Source organism: Lytechinus variegatus, chromosome 1, assembly GCF_018143015.1.
Source record: "Lytechinus variegatus isolate NC3 chromosome 1, Lvar_3.0, whole genome shotgun sequence".
NCBI classification, from domain to species: Eukaryota; Metazoa; Echinodermata; class Echinoidea; order Temnopleuroida; family Toxopneustidae; genus Lytechinus; species Lytechinus variegatus.
The window spans coordinates 50001169-50024919 of NC_054740.1; the positions used below are offsets into that span (position 1 = coordinate 50001169).

General features: G+C 35.1%; 1 protein-coding gene across 2 annotated transcripts in view; it reads left to right on the forward strand.

Moving 5' to 3' along the window:
- LOC121415711 (mitochondrial fission factor-like) overlaps positions 1–18860 on the forward strand; it is a 38940-nt gene extending 20080 nt beyond the window's left edge. For both annotated transcript variants that reach the window (XM_041609025.1, XM_041609035.1), the window contains exons 3-6: positions 2816–2960; positions 6956–7030; positions 8183–8297; positions 17600–18860. In XM_041609025.1, the coding sequence (XP_041464959.1) occupies positions 2816–2960; positions 6956–7030; positions 8183–8297; positions 17600–17840 (576 nt within the window). In that variant the 3' untranslated portion in view covers positions 17841–18860. The remainder of the gene's footprint in view (positions 1–2815; positions 2961–6955; positions 7031–8182; positions 8298–17599) is intronic.
- Positions 18861–23751: the final 4891 nt, after the last annotated feature.

A 23751-nucleotide genomic window follows, 5' to 3' on the forward strand; every position in this document is an offset into this window, starting at 1 on the left:
TTTTTATAAGGGACGTTTTATAGTATCACGCTTAGGGTTACACTTTCTAAATCCGAAGGTTCTTAAATTGCCTATACCTCGATGTTCGTTAATCCGAAAAGGAAATGAGGTTTGTAATTCCGAAGGTTGGTTAATCCAAAAACAAAATGAGGTCCGTAATTCCGAAGGTTTGTTTGTCCGAAAACGAAATGAACAATGAACCTCATTTCGTTTTCGGATTAACGAACCTTCGGAAAAACGAACCTTATTTCGTTTTCGGATTAATGAACCTTCGAAACAACGAACCTCCGAAACAACGAACCTCATTTCGTTTTCGGATTGTCAAACTTTCAGAACAACGAACTTTATTTCGCTTTCGGATTAACGAACCTTCGGAATATCCGAACCTTCAATAATAATGAAGCCTCGGAATTACCGATATATACGCACACTTAGTGTCCGTCCGTCCATTCGTTAGCTTTTCCTTGTAAACATGATAACTTCAGTTTAAAGGACAAGTCCACCCCAACAAAAACTTGATTTGAATAAAAAGAGAAAAATTCAACAAGCATAATACTGAAAATTTCATCAAAATTGGATGTAGAATAAGAAAGTTATGGCATTTTAAAGTTTCGCTTCATTTCACAAAACAGTTAGATGCACATCTCGGTCGGTATGCAATGAGGAACTGATGACATCACTCACTCACTATTTCTTTGTATTTTATTATATGAAATATTTTCATTTTCTCGTCATTGTCATGTGAAATGAAGTTTCATACCTCCCTGAACACGTGGAATTCCATTATTTTAACATTTTGTGCTTCAGGCATGGAGGTCCTACCGGTAATCGGCAAATTCATAAAAATTGAAATTATACTGTATAATTCAAAAAAAAAAAAAAAAAAAATAGTGAGTGAGTGACATCATCGACTCGCTCATTTGGATGTAACTGGCTCATTCATATAACTATTTCGTTAAAAATAAGCGAAACTTTGAAATGTCTTAACTTTCTTATTGTATCCCCCGAACAGAGTTCGGAGGATACTATGGTTTTGGCCTTGTCACCCCGCCGCGTCCGCCGCAGAGATTTCCTTGCGCTCTATCAGCTGCATTTTTCTTCAATCCAATTCAAATTTGGCATGAAGGTTGACTATGGTATAGCGAAGAAGCGTATTGATTTTGGTGTGGGCGGAGGTCACATGGTAAGGTCAAAGGTCATTTTCAGGTCAACATTAAAGTTTACATGTACATGCCAAACTCTCTTATGACACCTAATTCTGTAACCGTAAGTCACTTTTCAACCAAACTTGGATGATAGATGGACTTTGGAGAGCTGCATGTTATGCTGCAGTCAGAGGTCACATGGTAAGGTCAAAGGTCATTTTCAGTTCAACATTAAAGTTTACATGCAAGACTCTTATGACACCTAACTTTGCAACCGTAAGTCACTTTTCAACCAAACTTGGATGGTAGATGGATTTGGGGTACCTGCATGTTATGCTGCAGTCGGAGGTCACATGGTCAGGTCAAAGGTGATTTTCAGGTCAACGTTATTAACAATTTACATGCAAGACTCTCATATGACACCTAACTCTGCAACCGTAAGTCACTTTTCAACCAAACTTGAATGGTAGATGGACTTAGGGTACCTGCATGTTATGCTGTTGTCAGAGGTCACATGGTAAGGTCAACGTTGAAGTTAACATGCAAGACTCTCTTTCTCCGCAACCACAAGTCACTTTTCAACCACACTAGGATTTTAGATGGACTTGAGGGACCATGATAATTGTATTTTTGGGTCAAATTTCAGTGTGAGCTCTATATCGCAATGACGGATGACGCGGTGGGTTCGGGGATACATGTGCTCGGCTGCGCGACCCACCGAGCATCTCTAATTTTACATCCGATTTTGATGAAATTTTTAGCATTGTGCTTGTCTGATTTTTCTCTGATTGAAATTAACATTTTTCTGAGGTGGACTTGACCTTTAAATTAACCTAGGCTCATATAATTTGGTACATGTATAATACTAGCATGGATCTCAGGAAGCCTATTGATTTTGAGGTCTGAAGGTCAAAGGTGAAATCGCTACCTTCAACTTTTCTTGCTTGACCAATAACTCAATTTTCCGCGTTACAGACGGGTGTATTATGTGCTCACCTTAGCGACACTCTTGTTAGGGGTTGTATTGAATAAATATTGTCAGTTTAAATGAGGGTGAATAATTAAATTCAATTAATTTTTTTTATTTGACATCCTTAAAAAATACACAAACACAGAAAGGATAATATGCAACAACAAAAAGAGTGAAAAAGAATATTCACAATACCAAAAAAATTTCAAAAATAATTATTCCTTTATAAAAGGCTATGATGCTTTAAAAAGAAATGCATGACATATTTGTTCTCTTCTTTATTAAAGTCTGTATCATAAATTTGGGTAATTGTACCCGAGTTGGTCTGCATCCCCCAATACTTGACCAAATTTTGTCAGCCACTGCACTCAGTGGAAATTTTTCAGTGTCTGCTTCGTGAGGGTTACGCTGTAGAAACAACTCACTGTTCGGTGTGCCCGAGACTCGGCAAGAACTCTGAATATATATTTTCTGGGACAACTTGGTTTGCTCAAAATTTCATTATGCATGTGCAGTTTGGCCCCAGGATATGTTTTAATCACATGACCACGAACTGATTAATCGTGTATTCAGTAATCACATGAATATTCATAAAAGGAATGTTATTGAAAATTGAAGAAAAATAAGTTAGAATAATGATTTTACATCTTTTTATGAAGATGCCAAAGAAGATAATAATAACTTGTCCTTCTTGTTTTAGATACCATCAAGGCTTAGCATGGAACCAGAGGAGCCATTTGTGGCAGATCCACCATCACCAACACAAAACTTTGGTTTGAATACAGAGAGCTTTGAAGGGAGTCCAGCACATGCCATGAATGTACCAGAAAGAATCCTCATTGCAGGTCAGTAAACCTTAGGCAAGCCTTTAATTCATTGCTCCATGATAAGATACCTTGAATTCACCAAGGTTAATTAATTTAGCTTTAGTCCTTTCCTTATTGTAACCACAAGCAGCTGTAAGTGGTGTAATAATTGCACAAAATATTTTTTTACGATGACACTATTGATTTTAGCCTACCACAGACATGTACCAGTACATGTAATCCCTCCTCTTTCACTTTTATTTTGGGGTGCGACTTGGAGGTTTCATATAGATTGTGCTTATTCAACTCACAATATCTTTTGGTTAATTGTTACATATTAGAAAAGCTTTGTGTGAACCCTTTACAATGTGATGCATCACTATTGAGTTTGTCTGTACAGTATAGTTTTTGTCTCACCTGCATAGCAGTGTGAGACTATAGGCGCCGCTTTTCCGACGGCGGCGGCGTCAACACCAAATCTTAACCGAAGGTTAAGTTTTTGAAATGACAGCATAACTTAGAAAGTATATAGACCCAGCTCGTGAAACCTGGCCATAAGGTTAATCAAGTATTACTGAACATCGTACCTGAGTTTCATGTCACATGACCAAGGTAAAAGGTTATTTAGGGTCAATGAACTTACCATGTTGGGGAGTCAACATCAAAATCTTAACCTAAGGTTAAGTTTTTGAAATGTCATTATAACTTAGAAAATATATGGACCTAGTTCATGAAACTTGGACATAAGGTTAATCAAGTATCACTGAACATCCTGCATGAGTTTCACGTCGCATGACCAAGGTCAAAGGTCTCTGAAGGTCAATGAACTTTTGCCGAATGGGGGTATCTGTTGAATTGCCATCATAACTTTGAAATTTTATGGATTTGATATATGAAACTTGGACATAATAATAAAGTATCACTGAACATCCTGTGCAAGTTTCAGGTCACAAGATGAAGGTCATTTAGGGTCAACAAACTTTGGCCAAATTGGGGGTATTTGTTGAATTACCATCATAACTTTGAAAGTTTATGGATCTGATCATGAAATTTGGACATAAGAGTAATCAAGTATTACTGAACATCTTGTTCGAGTTATAGTAGTTTTCAAAATCAGCACGGCTGCTATATTGAATCGTGTGATGCAGGTGAGATGCCAGAGGCATTCCACTTGTGTATTGAGCATGATCGGTTAAGGGTTCGCATTGAGGTGAAAAATTTTTTTTTAGGTACTTCTATCAAATTTGCTTTTAAAATAATCTTTGATATCTCAGGTTTAAAAAAACTTAGTTTCATGAAGATTGATGATTCCGAAAGTACCGGAATAGTCCATTTTATTCATGGGGGTGCTGCTACCTCTCATCACGGACGGACATTTCTACTCAAATTAAATTCACTCTAGTTTTATTGTTTTTAAAGTTACTCTAATTTGGTTTGGATGTGCTTGCACTCTGAACATTACTCTATTATCAGACATAATATAGTAGAAAAAAAATATTGGGAAGATATTTTTTTTGGTAGGTGTTAACATTTCCATTTTGAAATTTCCGTCCGTGATGGAAAAAAGATGAAAAGTTTTTTATTCTTTATCAGAATAGAAATAAAAAATAAAAAGGTGTAGAGGTATCTCTCTAAACACTGTACATCATTTTATTTGAACATAGCTGAAATCCATACATTTTTTCCATATCATAAACTCAATCAAAAATGATCACGGACGGACATTAATTTCATCACGGACGGACAAAATTAATTCACTCAAATTCAATTCACTCTAGTTTTATTGTTTTCAAAGTTACTCCAATTTTTTTCAATGGTCTTGCACTCTGAACATTAATCTATCATCAAACATAAATTAATAGGAAGAAAATATGGGAAGTAAACTTTCCTTGTAGATATTAACATTTCTGTCCGTCCGTGATGAAATTAATGTCCGTCCGGGATCATTTTTATTAGGATAATGTCTATGGATTCAGCTTTTTATTCTTTATCAGAATAGAAACAGAAATAAAATTGTGTAGAAGTATTTCACTGGACACTGTATATCATTTTATTTGAACATAGCTAAAATCCATACATTTTATGCATACAATATATCAATCAAAAATGATCACGGACGGACATTAATTTCATCCCAGACGGACAAGTGAAATACTTGTGGAAAGATTCATATATGCAAATGAGAAACTTTGCTGAGCAGATTATGAATTTAATTTTAGCTTCTAATTGCAGTGAGAAGTGGCTCTGAGAATTATTCAGAACTCAAATGGAGTAACTACCTACAACTCGTCACATTTTTTTGTGATATCTTTGGCCGTTATTGGGGCTATATTTTTGTCAGGAAAATTTTTACAAATTATTGGAATGCAGATAGGGTTGGAAAGCTGCATGTACATGTATACGCCAAAAAAGCAGGTAATAAAATATGGCAAGAACAAGTCCAAAGCTGTAGATTTCATCAATTCAAGCTTGCAGAAAGTGATGGAGAAGAAAGTAGAATGCAATGCATAATCTGATATTAGCAGAAAAATCAATTTTTCCATGTTCAAACCTATGGATTCACGATGCTTCTAATAGAACATGACATCACAGTCTTGAGGCTTGTGAAAATTACATGAATACCTTTTTTGAAGTCCATTATGGAGCTAATTTTAAGCAAATCGCTTAATATCTGGTAAACTGTGAAAATGCATAAAGCTTGCACTGCAGTGTTTAAAAGTTTTAATAAGCTTTGGATTGGTATATCAATTTCAATTTTGGATTCGGTCAGTGCCTAAATACATGAGGGCTGTTGATATTATGGGGTGTCTCAACTTTGATATGTGCAAAAGATGGATTTAAAGAGAGCCCCGACAAGTGTTGATCCAACAAACAAGCATAAGGATCAGCGACCTGTTGATCTTTTCAATTTAGATTTTTGACCTTAAAAAAAACCCTCTTTGCTCTTGGAAAATTCATGCCTAAAAATCATCAAGATCATAAAAATACTTGTATCAACATGATCATTGATCAACTAGCTGTTGATTTGGAACCTAGTATTCTACAATTTAAAAAAAAAATCTTATTTTGACAAGAACTGTGTTTAGAGCAATCATATGTCTAGATTATACTGTGCGTCTAGCATAGAAAACAAGTTGCTATACATCTTAAATCAAGTTGCAGCAACTTGATTGAAGTTGTAGCAACTCGATTGTGCAACTAATAATGTTTGATAATATTAAGATATGTACAAATCATCAATACAATAGCATTTGTTCCCCCAAGAAAGTATTAAGAACTTCTTACAGGGTACTTCCAATGTATTTTGATTGTGTCCGTCCGTGATGTCCGTCCGGGATGTCCGTCCGTGATGGAAAATATTTGCAATTCTCTCAGAACTTTGATATTGGTTAAGAATTCAATTTGCTGAACATAGAAGCTAACATACCCGAGTGTTAGTTGCCTTAACAATTATTGGTCCATGTTAAGCTGTTTAGATAGAAACAATAAAAATGTACAAAAATTCTAAAAACCACATTTCTATCATGTCCGTCCGTGATATGGCACATTTAGTGGATACCTATGTTTGTAGGTAACCATGGCAACAAACTTTTTTCATCATTCAGCATACTATGTCCTACCCTTCACTACAAAACACAAAGGAACCTTGTTCATCTTATTCCTAATTTGTTACAAGCCTTCAAAACTTTCAAAATCTATCAAATGTCCGTCCGTGATGAACCGATCACGCTCTATTGTGAATGAAATGAGGCTTGAGTTTGAATTTGCAGTTGGCTGTATTGCACTTTATTTGAAGAAAGAGTTAATACACTTTAAGGTAGCATTTTCATGAAAGACAACTGCATTTGATGCTTAATGAAGTTTTTAAGTTACCGGTAATATGCTTTTTATTCTTTATAGCAGTTGAGAGAAGATACATGTGCATGCTACTTTCAGTTTATGCTAGAGTAATGCCTTATTGATTGAACATTTTAGAGTTTAGTGATGAATGATTTAATGAATATTGAATATATTTGTTTTGTTTTCTTCTTTAGGATCTGATCAGCATGTTGGAGCAAGGCAAGCACCTCGTAATCTTGATTTAGATGACATGACTCCTTTCCAACCAGGTAAATCAGAAAAAACTGTTCATTTTTCTTGCTGTTATCATTGACGTAAAATGATTGATAGTAATAACCCTTAGTTTGTTTTGTATTTAAAGGAGTTCTAAAGGCATTTTTATGTTACATGTAGCATACCCAATATTTTTCTAGAGAACCAAATGTTCATTGCAGGCCAGCTTTATGAAGACAAACTAATTCAAAAAAAGCCTTCATTTGGTACCAGGATATTAGGCAAACAAACTTAAAATTCTAATGAAAAATAATCATGGGAACTCTTCCACTCTAAAATGACTTACAGTTGAGGCCAACATTTTTCATACAACCACTGGAATTCAGTGAAATGTGTTCACTTTCCAAACATTATAAAATTTACTATATCTTTATAAATATAAATACTACCATGACAAATTTGGTATCAACTCAGCGTATTTAGCTCTTTCACATGATTGGGATGCCGTTGGGATTATAGTATATTTCCACTGTAATTTTCTTTGAAGAAAAAGAGAAATATTCGTGCCAAATGTATGCTATTGTTATTATATCTTCAAACATGGTTTCATAGAAATATATATAAATGTGAAAACTATGATATATATTACATTTTCTATCATGATATGTCACCACTGAATGAAAAAAGTGTAAACTAAAATGTTTGTGTTGAGAAGTAGCTAGCATAAATATGAAATGTTTTTGTAAAGTTTTTATTTCTAATTTGTCTAAAATATGAAGAAGGGGGTACAATTAGTACACCTAAATATTTTTCAGCTCCTAATGACAAAACAATGTGATGAAGGGTCATGGTATACTCATTTGTCTGATATCAAATTCATCATGATAGCACAAAAATTTTGAAGATACAGTAAATGTTATGATGTTTGGCAAGTTTTTCCCTTTTTTTAATTTCCTGGAAGTATGTAAACTTCTAGCCTCAATTGTACTAACCATAGTCACAATGTTTTCAGCCAAATTCATGATTAGTATCGCTATCTTTTTTTCTGATTCAAATCAAACAATTATGTGTATGTGCTTGCACTGTCATTAGCAAAGATTTTTTTTTTTTTGGGGGGGAACCTTTTAATGAGAATAGTGCATGTAACTTTTTTTTTAACCAAAATACTTTCTAGAAAAATATATTTCTTGAATCTTTCCTTTTTTTAGGCAATAATGTTGGTTTGACAACTCCACCACGAACTCTGACGCTGGATGAAATTTCCTTTCCCACCGTAGGAGATAAGTCAGCCATGAAAAAGAAGACAGCAGCTCAAGCAGTCAGGTAAAAAGTTCATGTGGTTATATCATGGACCTATAAAAGATGGACATTCAACGCTGTCACTTCTTTGATCGAACGAGATCCACCGCCTAGTGATTATGTGCATCTTATTGAGAACATAGGTGTTTTCACCATAGCAACTACAAGGCGTACATGTATCTGATTATTGTATCCCCGAACAGAGTTCAGGGGATACTATGGATTTGGCTTTGCCGCGTCCGCCGCCGCAGAGATTTTCTTGTGAGCACTCTATCAGCTGCATTTCTTCTCCGATCATCTTCAAATTTGGCATGAAGTTTGAGTATGGTATAGCAAAGCCGCCTATCGATTTTGGTGTGGGTGGAGGTAACATGGTAAGGTCAAAGGTCATTTTCAGGTCAACATTGAAGTTTACATGCAGGACTATCTTATTACACTTTACTCTGCAACCGTAAGTCACTTTTCAACCAAACATAGATGGTACATGGAATTGGGGAACCTGCATGTTACGCTGAAGTCAGGGGTCACATGTTAAGGTCAAAGGTAATTTTCAGGTCAACATTAAAGTTTACATGCAAGACTCTTGTGACACCTAACTCTGCAACCGTAAGTCAATTTTCAACCAAACTTTAATGGTAGATGGATTCGGGGTACGTGCATGTTATGCTGCAGTCGGAGGTCACATGGCAAGGTCAAAGGTCATTTTCAGATCAACGTTAAAGTTTACATGCAAGACTCTCTTATGACACCTTACTCTGCAACGGTAAGTAACTTTTCAACCGAACTTGGATGGTAGATGGACTTGTGGGACCCGCATGCTATGCTGCAGTCAGAGGTCACAGGGTAAGGTTAAAGGTCATTTTCAGGTCAATGTTGAAGTTTACTTGCAAGACTCTCTTTCTCTGCAACCATAAGTCACTTTTCAACCACATTTAGATGATTATTGTATTTATTTGTCAAATTTCTGTGCGAGCTCTATATATTGCAATGACGGATGACGCGGTGGGTTCGGGGGATACATGTACATGTGCTCAGCTGCGTGACCCGCCGAGCATCTCTATAGTGCGTATCCAAAAAACGGGACAGTTTTGAAAAGTCAATGAAAAATTTGTTTAAAATTATTATATCTATATTTTGATGTTAATTGATGCTCTGAGATCTTATCTTTGAAATGCCATTTAAAAAAATAAATTTTGTTTATGCTTTAACGAACACGGGACGCTTTGTCGGGGGTTCAAAAAGAGGCCTGCGCCAAAATTGCAGAAATTAGAAATTTGATGATTTGACTTTTGGCTATTCAGCAGACTTCCTCTTAATCTTTTCATTATCTTTGCCTTTGCCATAATTTTCGAATTATGCTGTCAAATTTGATTTACAAATTTATTTATTTACCTGAAATTATTTTCTCTATCATTTTAACTTCTTTTACCTTTGATTTTTTTCATAAGTAACAAAAGAAGACTTTTTGTCAACCCAAGTATTAAAGATTTGCATTATTAATTGGGAGAATTTGTAATTTGAATTCTTTTATCATGTGAAGCAAATTATGTTATGGTACCTATAAAAGACATGAATCCTAATTTCAAAGGATTATTGAATCCTTCACCAAGTTTAATTATGTGCTTGACAGGACAAACAGGAAAGGATTCATGTCTTTCAATGGCAACGGTGTATTGAGTCAGTTTTAAAGGAGCAAGAGATGGCAGATCGGGTAAAATGTATTAAAAAGTCGTAAAGCGAGCAAGCAAACGTACCACTTTTTTATTAAAATATCAAATTTTGTGATTTTGACATAATATTCAGAAAATAATATATTTTATTTTCTATGTTTTATTTTATTTTCATTTCCACTTTTTTTTCTTGGTCATGATTTTCTTTTCTTTTTTTGAGGGGGGGGGGCAACCCGAGCCCCCACCCATCAGTATGCCACTGTTCAAAAGCACCATAACCTTTGTAGCACGCAATGAAAGGATTCGGAAAAAAAAAAGCTCTCCCATACTTCGGTAAAAAAAAAATGTTCTTGCCTAAAGAAGGAATGTTCAAATTACCTAAAAGAGAACATATAACAGGAACAACAGAAATATTCAAGCAAATAAAGTTAATTTGGAAATGAATTTTGTCCGCATAATTCGAAAATTATGGCAAAGATAATGAAAAGGTTAAGAGAAAGTCTGCTGATTTGCAAGAAGTGTGATTATCGTATTCATCATGTTATGCCATTCTGGTGCAAGCCTCCTTTCTAACCCCAGACAAAAACATTCTGTGTTTGCTCAAGCTTAACAAAACTTAATTATTTTAATGGCATTTGAAGGATAAGACCTCAGAGCACCCATTGACACCAAAACAGAGATCATAATTTGAAACAAATATTTTATAGACTTCAAATCTGTCCGTTTTTTTTTTATACGCACTGTAGATTACAAAGGCACAGCTTTCCTGATTTTGGTTTTGTTGGCTCATGCTCTGTGTTAGAAAATACTTTTCAATCATGCTTTAGATTTGAAGCAGCAAAATTAAGAAGTAGAAGATTTTATGACATAAAATATGTTATTTGATTGGCACACTTCTGCATGCACATAATGACCTCAATAACATTTTAATGTTGTGTAGAGAGCGTTTATCTCTTAACCCTAAATAGACTGGGCAATTTCGACGCCTAAGAAGACGAGGGGGGGGCTGATTTAGCCCCCCCTTATGATCTCGGCCGTCGATCGCTCGATCGCAACGAAAATTGGCACACGCGTCACCCATGGCATTATCTACAAAACTATAACATCAAATTCTGCAAAAAATCTCATGTCTCATTAATTATGCGTGAAATAATAAGTTTGCTCTAATTAATAAAATAATGCCCCTGAAATGCGAATTTTTGTTTCACATACGCTAGATAGGCATCTGATCAATTTGATTTTTAAAAAATTTCAAAATCTCATTTATTTTCTTATGTATTCTGTTGTTTTCTAAATTTCTTATGTATTTCTTTATTTTTCGACTTCGTTTTAATTGTTTTTTCAAAGGAAATTGTCGGGGACTTTATTTTGACCATAAACAAGATAAAATTAATTGATTTTAAGCAGTAAAAGGAAAAATGATGATACATTTATGAATTTTGCTTAAGCACACTATTTGCATTGGATTTGTACACAATTCACGTTTTTGAGTAATTTTGGGTCTGCATGCACTTACGAAAAGCTGCGTAATTTTGGAACCGCGTACCCGGGGGTCACAATTTTGGTCTCAAAAGTTGCGCGAGACTTGAAAGTAAAAAGTAAGCGAGCGACGCGGTCAAAAAATTTCGCGCGGCGGATTTACCGCGAAAAATGTCGAGGGGGGGGCTGAATCAGCCCCCCCCCCGTCTTTTTAGGGTTAAAACAGATAAATGCTCTCTACACAATATGAGCCATGTATCTGGAATAATAGGAGGAAAATTGTAAAAATGGGATGATGAATAATAGACAATCACAATATTGCCTCTTTATTAAAATGTGCATACATTTTCCCAAATAAAACACATGGAACTAAGATTGCAAAAGGTAAACCAGAACAGCACATTGATCGTTTTAATTGTTTTTTCAAAGGAAATTGTCGGGGACTTTATTTTGACCATAAACAAGATAAAATTAATTGATTTTAAGCAGTAAAAGGAAAAATAATGATACATTTATGAATTTTGCTTAAGCACACTATTTGCATTGGATTTGTACACAATTCACGTTTTTGAGTAATTTTGGGTCTGCATGCACTTACGAAAAGCTGCGTAATTTTGGAACCGCGTACCCGGGGGTCACAATTTTGGTCTCAAAAGTTGCGCGAGACTTGAAAGTAAAAAGTAAGCGAGCGACGCGGTCAAAAAATTTCGCGCGGCGGATTTACCGCGAAAAATGTCGAGGGGGGGGCTGAATCAGCCCCCCCCCCCCCCGTCTTTTTAGGGTTAAAACAGATAAATGCTCTCTACACAATATGAGCCATGTATCTGGAATAAGAGGAGGAAAATTGTAAAAATGGGATGATGAATAATAGACAATCACAATATTGCCTCTATTAAAATATGCATACATTTTCCCAAATAAAACACATGGAACTAAGATTGCAAAAGGTAAACCATAACAGCACATTGATTTTTCAAGATTTCAGGGATTTATCATCTACGCAAATAGTTTGTCCAACTCATTGACCGATTGACGGAACGCGGTAGGATGAAAGTAGAAAAATATGAAGAGAATGTTATTCAGAGCACAATGACGGTCACATATCGTGAATTCATTAACAATTTGATGAGTGTCCATCTCTAATAGGTTCCTGGCCTGTTTATATTCACTTGGTCGATAAGCTGTTGGTCCACCTCTCTGATAGTCTGATATCACATTGGCTGAAATCATCAATTTGATGTAATGCTATTTGGTGTATACTACACTCATACTCTTTTACTCACTTAGTCTCATTCTCATTTTTCTAATGTCCATTTTGTCTAATTTTCAATTGGTCTACTGCCCAGATTGTCTTAGTCTAATTGCCCTTTTAATTCTAACTTTGTTAAATGAATATTTTTTTCATCTAAACATGTTAAGTGGCATTAGACCTAACAGATATAGGGTTCCCAGCCCATAAGGGAAATCAGGAAAAAAATTTTTTACCTTTATCCAGTCAGGGAAAAATCAGGGAATTTTATTTTTAAAAATACCTAAAATCAGGGGAAAATGCCTGATACAGTAAAAAAAAGAAATTGTTTGTAGTGTTCGGCTTTTAAATTGAAGTTATGGGCATTTTTTAAAATAAAATCATTCTCTATTTCTGAAAGGCTTTGTTACATTTTATGTAATTCATAATTCCTGGTCGTACAAATATTCATGGTTGGTGTTTCATAAAGCTGGTGAAGTTAAGTTACATGTAGGCAAGACATAACGCATTACTTAAACATGTTTGTCTCATAAGCTAACATTGAAACCCTTTTGTGTAGATCAAAACATTTTTTATTAACAAGCATCTAAATGCAAGCCTATTATTTATCAACCATTTAATTAGGTTAGAGCATTTCACTCACTAAAAAGAGATATGGTAGAGCATCTCACTTAGCTTGATATCGGGGCTTCATTATGGAGTAACGTCATGTGTAACTTATAGGAAGCTTAATTAAACACCCTCTCAGGTACACGATTACATGTAAAAAAGAGCATTGTATATTGACAAGTGATGCCCATTTCTTTATTGATCAACTTTCATGATTTTATCATGATTGTATCATGCTTAATGGGTCAATCCACGTCAAATCAACCAATTTTCAGACAATTTGTCACCCGACCCTCTTCGATTTTCTTTAAACTCCCACCAAATGTTGCCCCAAGTGTCTGACGAAAAAATCTGAAATATTTTGCCCCAAGGTCAAATGGTTGCTAAGATACGGCCTCCCATAGCAACCAATGCACACTCAAAGAAATTATTTTAAATAAAATTGCCTATTTTTGATTGACTACTGCAGCAAAGTTTGATTGATTACAGTCTTCATTTTAAGTAAATTGGAAGAACTTTTTAGTCTAAACATGCAGAGTATACTGTAGCACGGACCTGTCAACCGGATTTCGCACACGAGGTCACCGAAAATGGCGTTAAGCATCCATGTCAATGATTTCAGAAGCATGTTTGGAGGCTCCTAAATCCAAAACTAAATTAGCATAGAAGAGCGTGATCGGTTCATCACGGACGGACATTTGATAGATTTTGACAGTTTTGAAGGCTTGTAACAAATTAGGAATAAGATGAACAAGGTTCCTTTGTGTTTTGTAGTGAAGGGTAGGACAAAGTATGCTGAATGATGAAAAAAGTTTGTTGCCATGGTTACCTACAAACATAGGTATCCACTAAATGTGCCATATCACGGACGGACATGATAGAAATGTGGTTTTTAGAATTTTTGTACATTTTTATTGTTTCTATCTAAACAGCTTAACATGGACCAATAATTGTTAATGCAACTAACACTCGGGTATGTTAGCTTCTATGTTCAGCAAATTAAATTCTTAACCAATATCAAAGTTCTGAGAGAATTGCAAATATTTTCCATCATGGACGGACATCTCGGACGGACATCACGAACGGACACAATCAAAATACATTGGAAGTACCCTGTAAGAAGTTCTTAATACTTTCTTGGGGGAACAAATGCTATTGTATTGATGATTTGTACATATCTTAATATTATTAAACATTATTAGTTGCACAATCGAGTTGCTACAACTTCAATCAAGTTGCTGCAACTTGATTTAAGATGTATAGCAACTTGTTTTCTATGCTAGACGCACAGTATAATCTAGACATATGATTGCTCTAAACACAGTTCTTGTCAAATTAAGAATATTGTCTTTTTAAATTGTAGAATACTAGGTTCCAAATCAACAGCTAGTTGATCAATGATCATGTTGATACAAGTATTTTTATGATCTTGATGATTTTTAGGCATTAATTTTCCAAGAGCAAAGAGGGGTTTTTTTAAGGTCAAAAATCTAAATCGAAAAGATCAACAGGTCGCTGATCCTTATGCTTGTTTGTTGGATCAACACTTGTCGGGGCTCTCTTTAAATCCATCTTTTGCACATATCGAAGTTGAGACACCCCATAATATCAACAGCCCTCATATATTTAGGCACTGACCGAATCCAAAATTGAAATTGATATACCAATGCAAAGCTTATTAAAACTTTTAAACACTGCAGTGCAAGCTTTATGCATTTTCACAGTTTACCAGATATTAAGCGATTTGCTTAAAATTAGCTCCATAATGAACTTCAAAAAAGGTATTCATGTAATTTTCACAAGCCTCAAGACTGTGATGTCATGTTCTATTAGAAGCATTGTGAATCCATAGGTTTGAACATGGAAAAATTGATTTTTCTGCTAATATCAGATTATGCATTGCATTCTACTTTCTTCTCCATCACTTTCTGCAAGCTTGAATTGATGAAATCTACAGCTTTGGACTTGTTCTTGCCATATTTTATTACCTGCTATTTGGCGTATACATGTACATGCAGCTTTCCAACCCTATCTGCATTCCAATAATTTGTAACAATATTTCCTGACAAAAATATAGCCCCAATAACAGCCAAACAAAGATATCACAAAAAAATGTGACGAGTTGTAGGTAGTTACTCCATTTCAGTTCTGAATAATTCTCAGAGCCACTTCTCACTGCAATTAGAAGCTAAAATTAAATTCATAATCTGCTCAGCAAAGTTTCTCATTTGCATATATGAATCTTTCCACAAGTATTTCACTTGTCCGTCTGTGATGAAATTAATGTCCGTCCGTGATAATTTTTGATTGATTTATTGTATGCATAAAATGTATGGATTTTAGCTATGTTCAAATAAAATGATATACAGTGTCCAGTGAAATACTTCTACACAATTTTATTTCTGTTTCTATTCTGATAAAGAATAAAAAGCTGAATCCATAGACATTATCCTAATAAAAATGATCCCGGACGGACATTAATTTCATCACGGACGGACAGAAATGTTAACTTTTACAAGGAAAGTGTACTTCCCATATTTTCTTCCTATTAATTTATATTTGATGATAGATTAATGTTCAGAGTGCAAGACCATTGAAAAAAATTGGAGTAACTTTGAAAACAATAAAACTAGAGTGAATTGAATTTGAGTGAATTAATTTTGTCCGTCCGTGATGAAATTAATGTCCGTTCGTGATCATTTTTGATTGAAGTTATGATATGGATAAAATGTATGGATTTCAGCTATGTTCAAATAAAATGATGTACAGTGTTTAGAGAGATGCCTCTACACCTTTTTATTTCTTATTTCTATTCTGATAAATAATAAAAAAACTTTTCATCTTTTTTTCCATCACGGACGGAAATTTCAAAATGGAAATGTTAACACCTTCCAAAAAAAATTACTTCCCAATATTTTTTTTCTACTATATTATGTCTGATAATAGAGTAATGTTCAGAGTGCAAGCACATCCAAACCAAATTAGAGTAACTTTAAAAACAAAACTAGAGTGAATTTAATTTGAGTAGAAATGTCCGTCCGTGATGAGAGGTAGCAGCACCCCCATGAATAAAATGGACTATTCCGGTACTTTCGGAATCATCAATCTTCATGAAACTAAGTTTTTTGAAACCTGAGATATCAGAGATTATTTTAAAAGCAAATTTGATAGAAGTACCTAAAAAAAAATTTTCACCTCAATGCGAACCCTTAACCGATCATGCTCAGAACCAAATATTATGCACATTTATGGACTTTCATATACTCAACAGAATTACAAAAAATTGACCCAAGAGTGTGTGTCATTTACTGTTTTTATTGAATTTTAGGTGTGTTTTCAAGGTCATTACCAACAATAAAAACTATTTCTGAAGATATATCCTTTTAATACCATTTACAGACTATCATCACAGAAGATTTCAATGTCTTTTGGCATTTCATCTTTGAGTTATCACAATTTGAAAAGTGTTGAAAAGCATGTATGTGTCATTAACGTCAAATTTAGGGTGTTTACGACCATTTTGGAATGTGCAAATCAGCCCCTAAACATTCCGGTAGCAAAATTTCTCAAGTAACACTTGAAAATATGGGTAAATGTCTATCAAAACACAGAAATTGGTCCCCCTCCTCGATGGGACGGGAGGTGATCCGTGACCTTGAACTTGGCATCTTTTGAAAAAAATCCAACTTTGAGGGCGCCCTACAGGAAAACGACACACACTCTTGGGTCAATTTTTTGTAATTCTGTTGAGTATATGAAAGTCCATAAATGTGCATAATATTTGGTTCTATGCTAATTTAGTTTTGGATTTATGAGCCTCCAAACATGCTTCTGAAATCATTGACACGGATGCTTAACGCCATTTTCGGTGACCTCGTGTGCGAAATCCGGTTGACAGGTCCGCGCTACAGTATACTCTGCATGTTTGGACTAAAAAGTTCTTCCAATTTACTTAAAATGAAGACTGTAATCAATCAAACTTTGCTGCAGTAGTCAATCAAAAATAGGCAATTTTATTTAAAATAATTTCTTTGAGTGCGCATTGGTTGCTATGGGAGGCCGTATCTTAGCAACCATTTGACCTTGGGGCAAAATATTTCAGATTTTTCCGTCAGACACTTGGGGCAACATTTGGTGCGAGTTTAAAGAAAATCGAAGAGGGTCGGGTGACAAGCATTGGTTGATTTGACATGGATTGACCCTAATGCAAAAACTAGGGGAATAATTTATCTTTCATAAATCATTTGGCAAGAAGGTAGTTGATTGACAACTTACTCATTTCTTATCACAGCAAATATGCATTTTGTTCCTCTTTGCAGGCAATCATCAGATGCCAATTCGTCAGTTCTCCCAGCTGACGGCACAGCCCTGGTGGAGGAAACTCCAGGTGGTGACTGGGATCGGCTCCAAAAGAAGATCTACCTGCTATCAAGCAGGGTCTCTGCGCTGGAGGAGGCAGGGAGGCGGCAGGAGAAACGGGAGCAGATAGTCATAGGAATTGGAATTGTGTACCTCCTCTTCAAGGGTTTACGCTTCCTGTTCAGGTCACCGTACCCCTGAGGCATTATCCGGGCAAAAGCAATAGAACTGAATAGTAAATATGAAAAGAGACTATTTCCATTGGATCAATGCACTTGAAGGTGACTATTATTACCTGTCTGTTGAAGCAAAAAAAAACGTTCTTTGAATCTAAAAAACATTTTTTTTTTTATTTATTACGGAAATGATGGATATCCAACATTTATGATAAGGATATTATGTACTAATACAAAGGTATATTGAATATAGCCATGTTTAGTTACGTTGGTAACTTTAGAATAACTAAACCATGTGTCTGAAATTTTTTGCAGCTGCTCCATGCGAAAGTTTGTAAAGAGTTACTTTCAGCATGTTTTAAAGGAATCTCAAGTAACCGGTACCCTGTTTATACATGCCGACTTGTTGCAGAAAAATCGCAGACCATATCTTAGACATTTGACATGTAGAATCTACCTGATGATTTCAGTCAAGCAGATTTCTCCCAGACGATGACGATATGAGCAATATTCTGCACCACTGATAAACGCATAGACATATCACCGGCCGACATCGTGGTCGTTCTTTTGGCCTGGCCGTGCCAAGTCTGACCATTCGCATTGTTACATGTAGGTTTTGGTGCTAGATCTCCATGCGCCTTGTCATAGCAAATTGGGAAATGATGTCTTATTTGACTAATTTGGTGTGACTTTGGAGCTGAAGTCTGCTGAAGTTGAACTAAGATGATTGGTCAAGGTTAGAGTTAAAATTTCAAATTTTATTTGACGTTTAAGTCTAAAAATCTGTGATGAGCAAGTTGTAACCCTGGAAAGTTGGGATGAAATTTCAACTCAGAGACAGCAAAAAAAACAACAAAAAACAAGCATCAAATTGGCTGTACATCACAGCAGGAACAAGGCCCCATGGAGATGCGGCGCGTTGCAGAGGTGCTGTGATGTGTGTGCTGGCCTGCGATCAGATCTTGGTGCAATCGCATTGCATTGTGTGCACTGGGCTAAACACTGCAATATTGGCCTATATAAACAGGGTAGATGAAATATTCCTGTAAAAGAGCAAAATGCACTAGTAATTTACTCTTAATTTAGTCTTGCCAGACATATTGGTGAGCAGAATAATTGTGTATGCATGATATTTTGCTCTGAAAAGAATTTATAAAAAATTTAAAGTACAGCTATATCAATATGAAGCATTTAATGGACAAACCACCATCTTTCTGTTGTCAAAGGTGGCATCATAGTTTTATAAAGGGTATAAAATGTCCAGTCTGAATGAGATTTCAAATAATGTCAAATTTGTAGTTATTGGCAGCTCTTTTTTTACCAGTTTTTATCTCACATGCATAGCAGAGTGAAACTATAGGCGCCTCTTTTCCGACGGCGGCGGCAGCGTCAACATCAAATCTTAACCTGAGGTTAAGTTTTTGAAATGACATCATAACTTAGAAAGTATATGGACCTAGCTCATGAAACTTGGCCATAAGGTTAATCAATTATTACTGAACATCCTAACAGAGTTTCATGTCACATGACCAAGGTCAAAGGTCATTGAGGGTCAATGAACTTAGACCATGTTGGGGGAATCTACTTCAAAATCTTAACCTAAGGTTAAGTTTTTGAAATGTCATAACATAAAAAATATATGGACCTAGTTCATTAAACTTGGATATAAGGTTAATCAAGTATCATCAAACATCCTGCATGAGTTTCACGTCACATGATCCAGGTCAAAGGTCATTTAGGGTCAATGAGCTTTGGCCGAATTGGGGGTATTTGTTGAATTACCATCATAACTTTGAAAATTATGTTGGTCTAGTTCATAAAACATGGACATAAGAGTAATCAGTATCACTGAACATCCTGTGGGCATTTTAGATCACATGACCAAGGTCAATGAACTTTGGCCATAATGGGGGTATCTGTTGAATTACCATCATAACTTTGCAAGTTTATTGATCTGACTTTTGAAACTTGGACATAAGACTAATCAAGTATCACTGAATATCAAGTGCAAGTTTCAGGTCACATGATCAAGGTCAAAGGTCATGTGAGGTCAATGAATTTTGGCCACATTGGGGGTATTTGTTGAATTACCATCCTATCTGTAAGTGTATTGGTCTAGTTCATGAAATGTGGAAAAAAAGAGTAAACAAGTATCACTGAACATCCTGTGCGAGTTATAGTAGTTTTCAAAGTCAGCACTGCTGCTATTTTGAATCGCGTGATGCAGGTGAGACGGCCAGAGGCATTCCACTTGTTAAACAAGATCATTGTGTATTTTGAATGTTCCCTACATGTACTTCAGGCCCTGATCGCCTGCACCATCTGCATCATTAGCCAATCATACATACAATGTAAGGTCCTAAAGTATGTTAGATATCATACTTCATAAATCGTTCCTAGAATAAAATGTAACGAGATATTGATGTTTTTGACATGAATTTCATGATCACAATTCCAATATATAAATAAAATTAGAAACCTTTCCTTTTGGTATGATTCTGTAATGCACTCTTCATGCATTATAAGCAATATGCAGAAAGCGTAGCAAAGCCATTTGACAGGCAGTAATTGAATAAATCAGAGAAGAGCATATTTCAGGAAAATATCAAATTCTGTTTCATTATTAAAAAATTATCCAAAATTAGCCCGTCATTGCTGGACTCCCTGCCACAACAAACGGTTACAATTTAGATTTTTACTCGCCAATCCATTTCTTGACGATCTTCCATTTTTTCAGTGGAATTTCTTACAAAAGGAGGCATTTAAAACAAATAAGATTATAAAAATGCAAGCAATTTAAAGAAACAGAAGTCTGTTTTTCCAAGCCTTTCTGATTGAGGTCTCATTTCAAATGGTCAATAATTCACTTCCAGAAATTTGATCCCAGTGTTGCCGGCTAAAAGATTATGTGCTGTCATTTCTCGCAATTTCTCCAAGTGACTAATGCGTAGAAGTCATGCATGTATAATGTTAGTCATGATTATTAAAGAGAAATACTCAATTTTCTTCAAGCTTCATGAATAAGAGTGAAGTAATTATAAATTATCAACATATATCTGTTCTTTTTTTCTGGGATGCACTGTAAATCAATGTATATTCGTTTACATAAAAGAATCTCATATGCAGTCAGAGCATGTGGTCAATGATTTATATTAGGGATATGTGTTTATCATTGTTTGTGGAACAAGCCGAGTGCCTCTGGCAGCCTCACCTGCATCATGCGATTAAATATAGCAGCAGTGCTGACTTTCAAAACTAATATTTAATCATTATTCACAAAAAACAGCATTCATATAATGATACAAACTATGTTCATTGACATTTGACCTTGATCATGTGACCAGAGACTTGTCAGTGATACCTGATTACCCCATATTTTATACACTATATAAACTTTGAAAGTTATGACAGCAAACTAATAATTACCTCTAAAATGTCAAAAATTCAATGACCTTAACCCGATCTAGGCTGGGGTATTTTGGGAGTTCATAGGGGGGGCTCCAAGGCCCCCCCCCTTTGAGATCTAGGCCGTCGATCCTGCTGAGAATTGGCAAGCGTCTTGTCAGGGACGTAATTTTTTTCATGCGAATTGCTTTTAAGTGATTATGCTAATTTATGCATAATTAGTATGCAAAATCATATTTTTTCCTCTGACTCCCTAAATAAAGCTCCAAATGTTCTAATCGTTGGTATAGAAACTCTTTGTGGTGTTCTTAGCTAGTTTACATGAAGAAAATTGCGATATCAAATCATTTTCTTATGTATTATATTGTTTTCTGCTATTTCTTATGTATTTCCTTGTTTTGTTACCTTTTGTTTTTCATCATTTTTTCAATGAAATTTCTTGGGCACTCTTCTGAGATTATAAAAATCATGAAATAAATACATTTAGACCAGCAAAACTAAATTAATCATACCTTTATGATTTTTGGTTGAAAAGAAAATTTGCATCTACTTTGTACACAAAAATCGTTTTTTTAAGCAATCTTTTCTCTGACATGCACTTACATACTGTTGCATAATTTTTGAACACCTACCATGGTGATGCAAAATTGGTCTCAAAAGTTACGCATGACTTGAAAGTAAAAGTCAGCGAGCGGCGTGGTCTAAAAAATTGACGTGGGGAAAATATTTCGCAAATCATTGAGGGGGGGGGGGCCTCCAAGGTAAGAAGAGTCCTTTGCATTTTAGACCACTCATTTGAAGTTTAATGCATTCTGCTATGATTAAAGATTGTGTACGGTACCCAATTAAACATTTTTTTTTCATCTTTTCAATCTTTTTTTTATCTACCATTCCTACTCCTATCTAATTTTATCACATCACTCTTTGATCTTGAGCTTCCCCATTCCATCTACTTTTGTTTGCTGTCTCCTCTTCCATTTATTTTCAAAGAACTTTGGCCGTGTTGGGGGTATCTGTTGAATTACCATCCTAACTCTGAAAGTTTATGGATCTAGTTCATAAAAATTGGGATATAAGAGTAATCAAGTATCACAAAACCAAGGTCAAAGGTCAGTTAAGGTCAATAAACTTAGGCCATGTTGGGGTAATTGTTGAATTGCCATCATAACTTTGAAAGTTTATGGATAGAGTGGATGAAATGTGGACATGGGTGTAGTTGACAAGTCTTAAGTCACCATTCAAATGTCATTTATGGTCAATGAATGTGGTATTATGTCATTATATGAATGGTATTTTTGTGAATGATTATTTTATAATAGTTTTCAAAGTTAGCATTGCTTTCATATTAAATTGCGTAATGCAGGCGAGGCTGCTGTAGGCGTTCCACTTGTTTTTATATCAACAGGAAAACTGTTCCACTCTTTAATGCAGGATATATGATAGGAGGTCAGAGTGACATTTTTTCTCGCAAATGGCTGACCGATAAGATCCATTTGACGTGTATTATAATTACATATTTTTTAATTCTGAAGAAATAATTTTCTAAGGTACATTCTTGAGGCATTGATTGTAGTTTGAACATGAACAATGCACAATTGAACGACACAAGTTCATTTAGTGGTAGCCTTTTCAATGCTACACTACAAAGTCCATAATGTTCAAGTTTCTTGAGAAGGGCATCATGGTCAATGGTATCAAATGCCTTTGACAGGTCTAAAAATATCCCCAGACAATTTTGTTTTCATCAATAGTTAAAATTACATTTAGCTGTATTGAATAGATATGAATTATTACCTGATTTTCATGACATTATTCTACTTTTGTTTGCTTGGGTGTAAAAAATACAGTTGAATATGTATCAAGGTGCTTAGAAATCTGTGTACTAAATTGTTCATTGCAGTATAGGGAGTAATTTGAAAGCAAGAATGAGGTGGATGAAGTAATGAGTTCATCCTTTCACCCAGAGAAAATGCTGGTGTTAACAGATCACACTAAAACTATATGTTGAGTAGCTAAGGGGGGGGGTCCAAATATCTGCCTGAATAAAGTCACCTTATAAATGCACTTGCTTATGAAGAGCCAAATTGAGCTCAGAAGATTTCCTATTACATGAGTCAGGTGTTAAAATTTGCTAATGTAGGTTTTTCATTATTATGTATAAACAAAGGGAGAAAAACAATGAAAAAATTGTTCATACTTGTGGTTTGGGGAAATGTACTGACCAAGTTGAATTATAGGATTTCAATTACTTTGTCGAAACATGTAACAATGGATCATTTGATTATGATTATGTGATTCTCGTGATTGAGGAATAAAAAAGGGTACACATAGATAATTTTGAAATGCCATCCTGTTTTGCTTGGAGTAATATTTCATATAAATTTTAGGATATATATACAGCTTGATGATGATTACATATAAAGTGAATATTTTGTCTTTATCCTGTGATAAGTCACTATAGCTAACTTTGACTTTATATTAATTTTTCCATAATGTTTACAAATGTAAAGTTTGTACTATGAAACCATTTG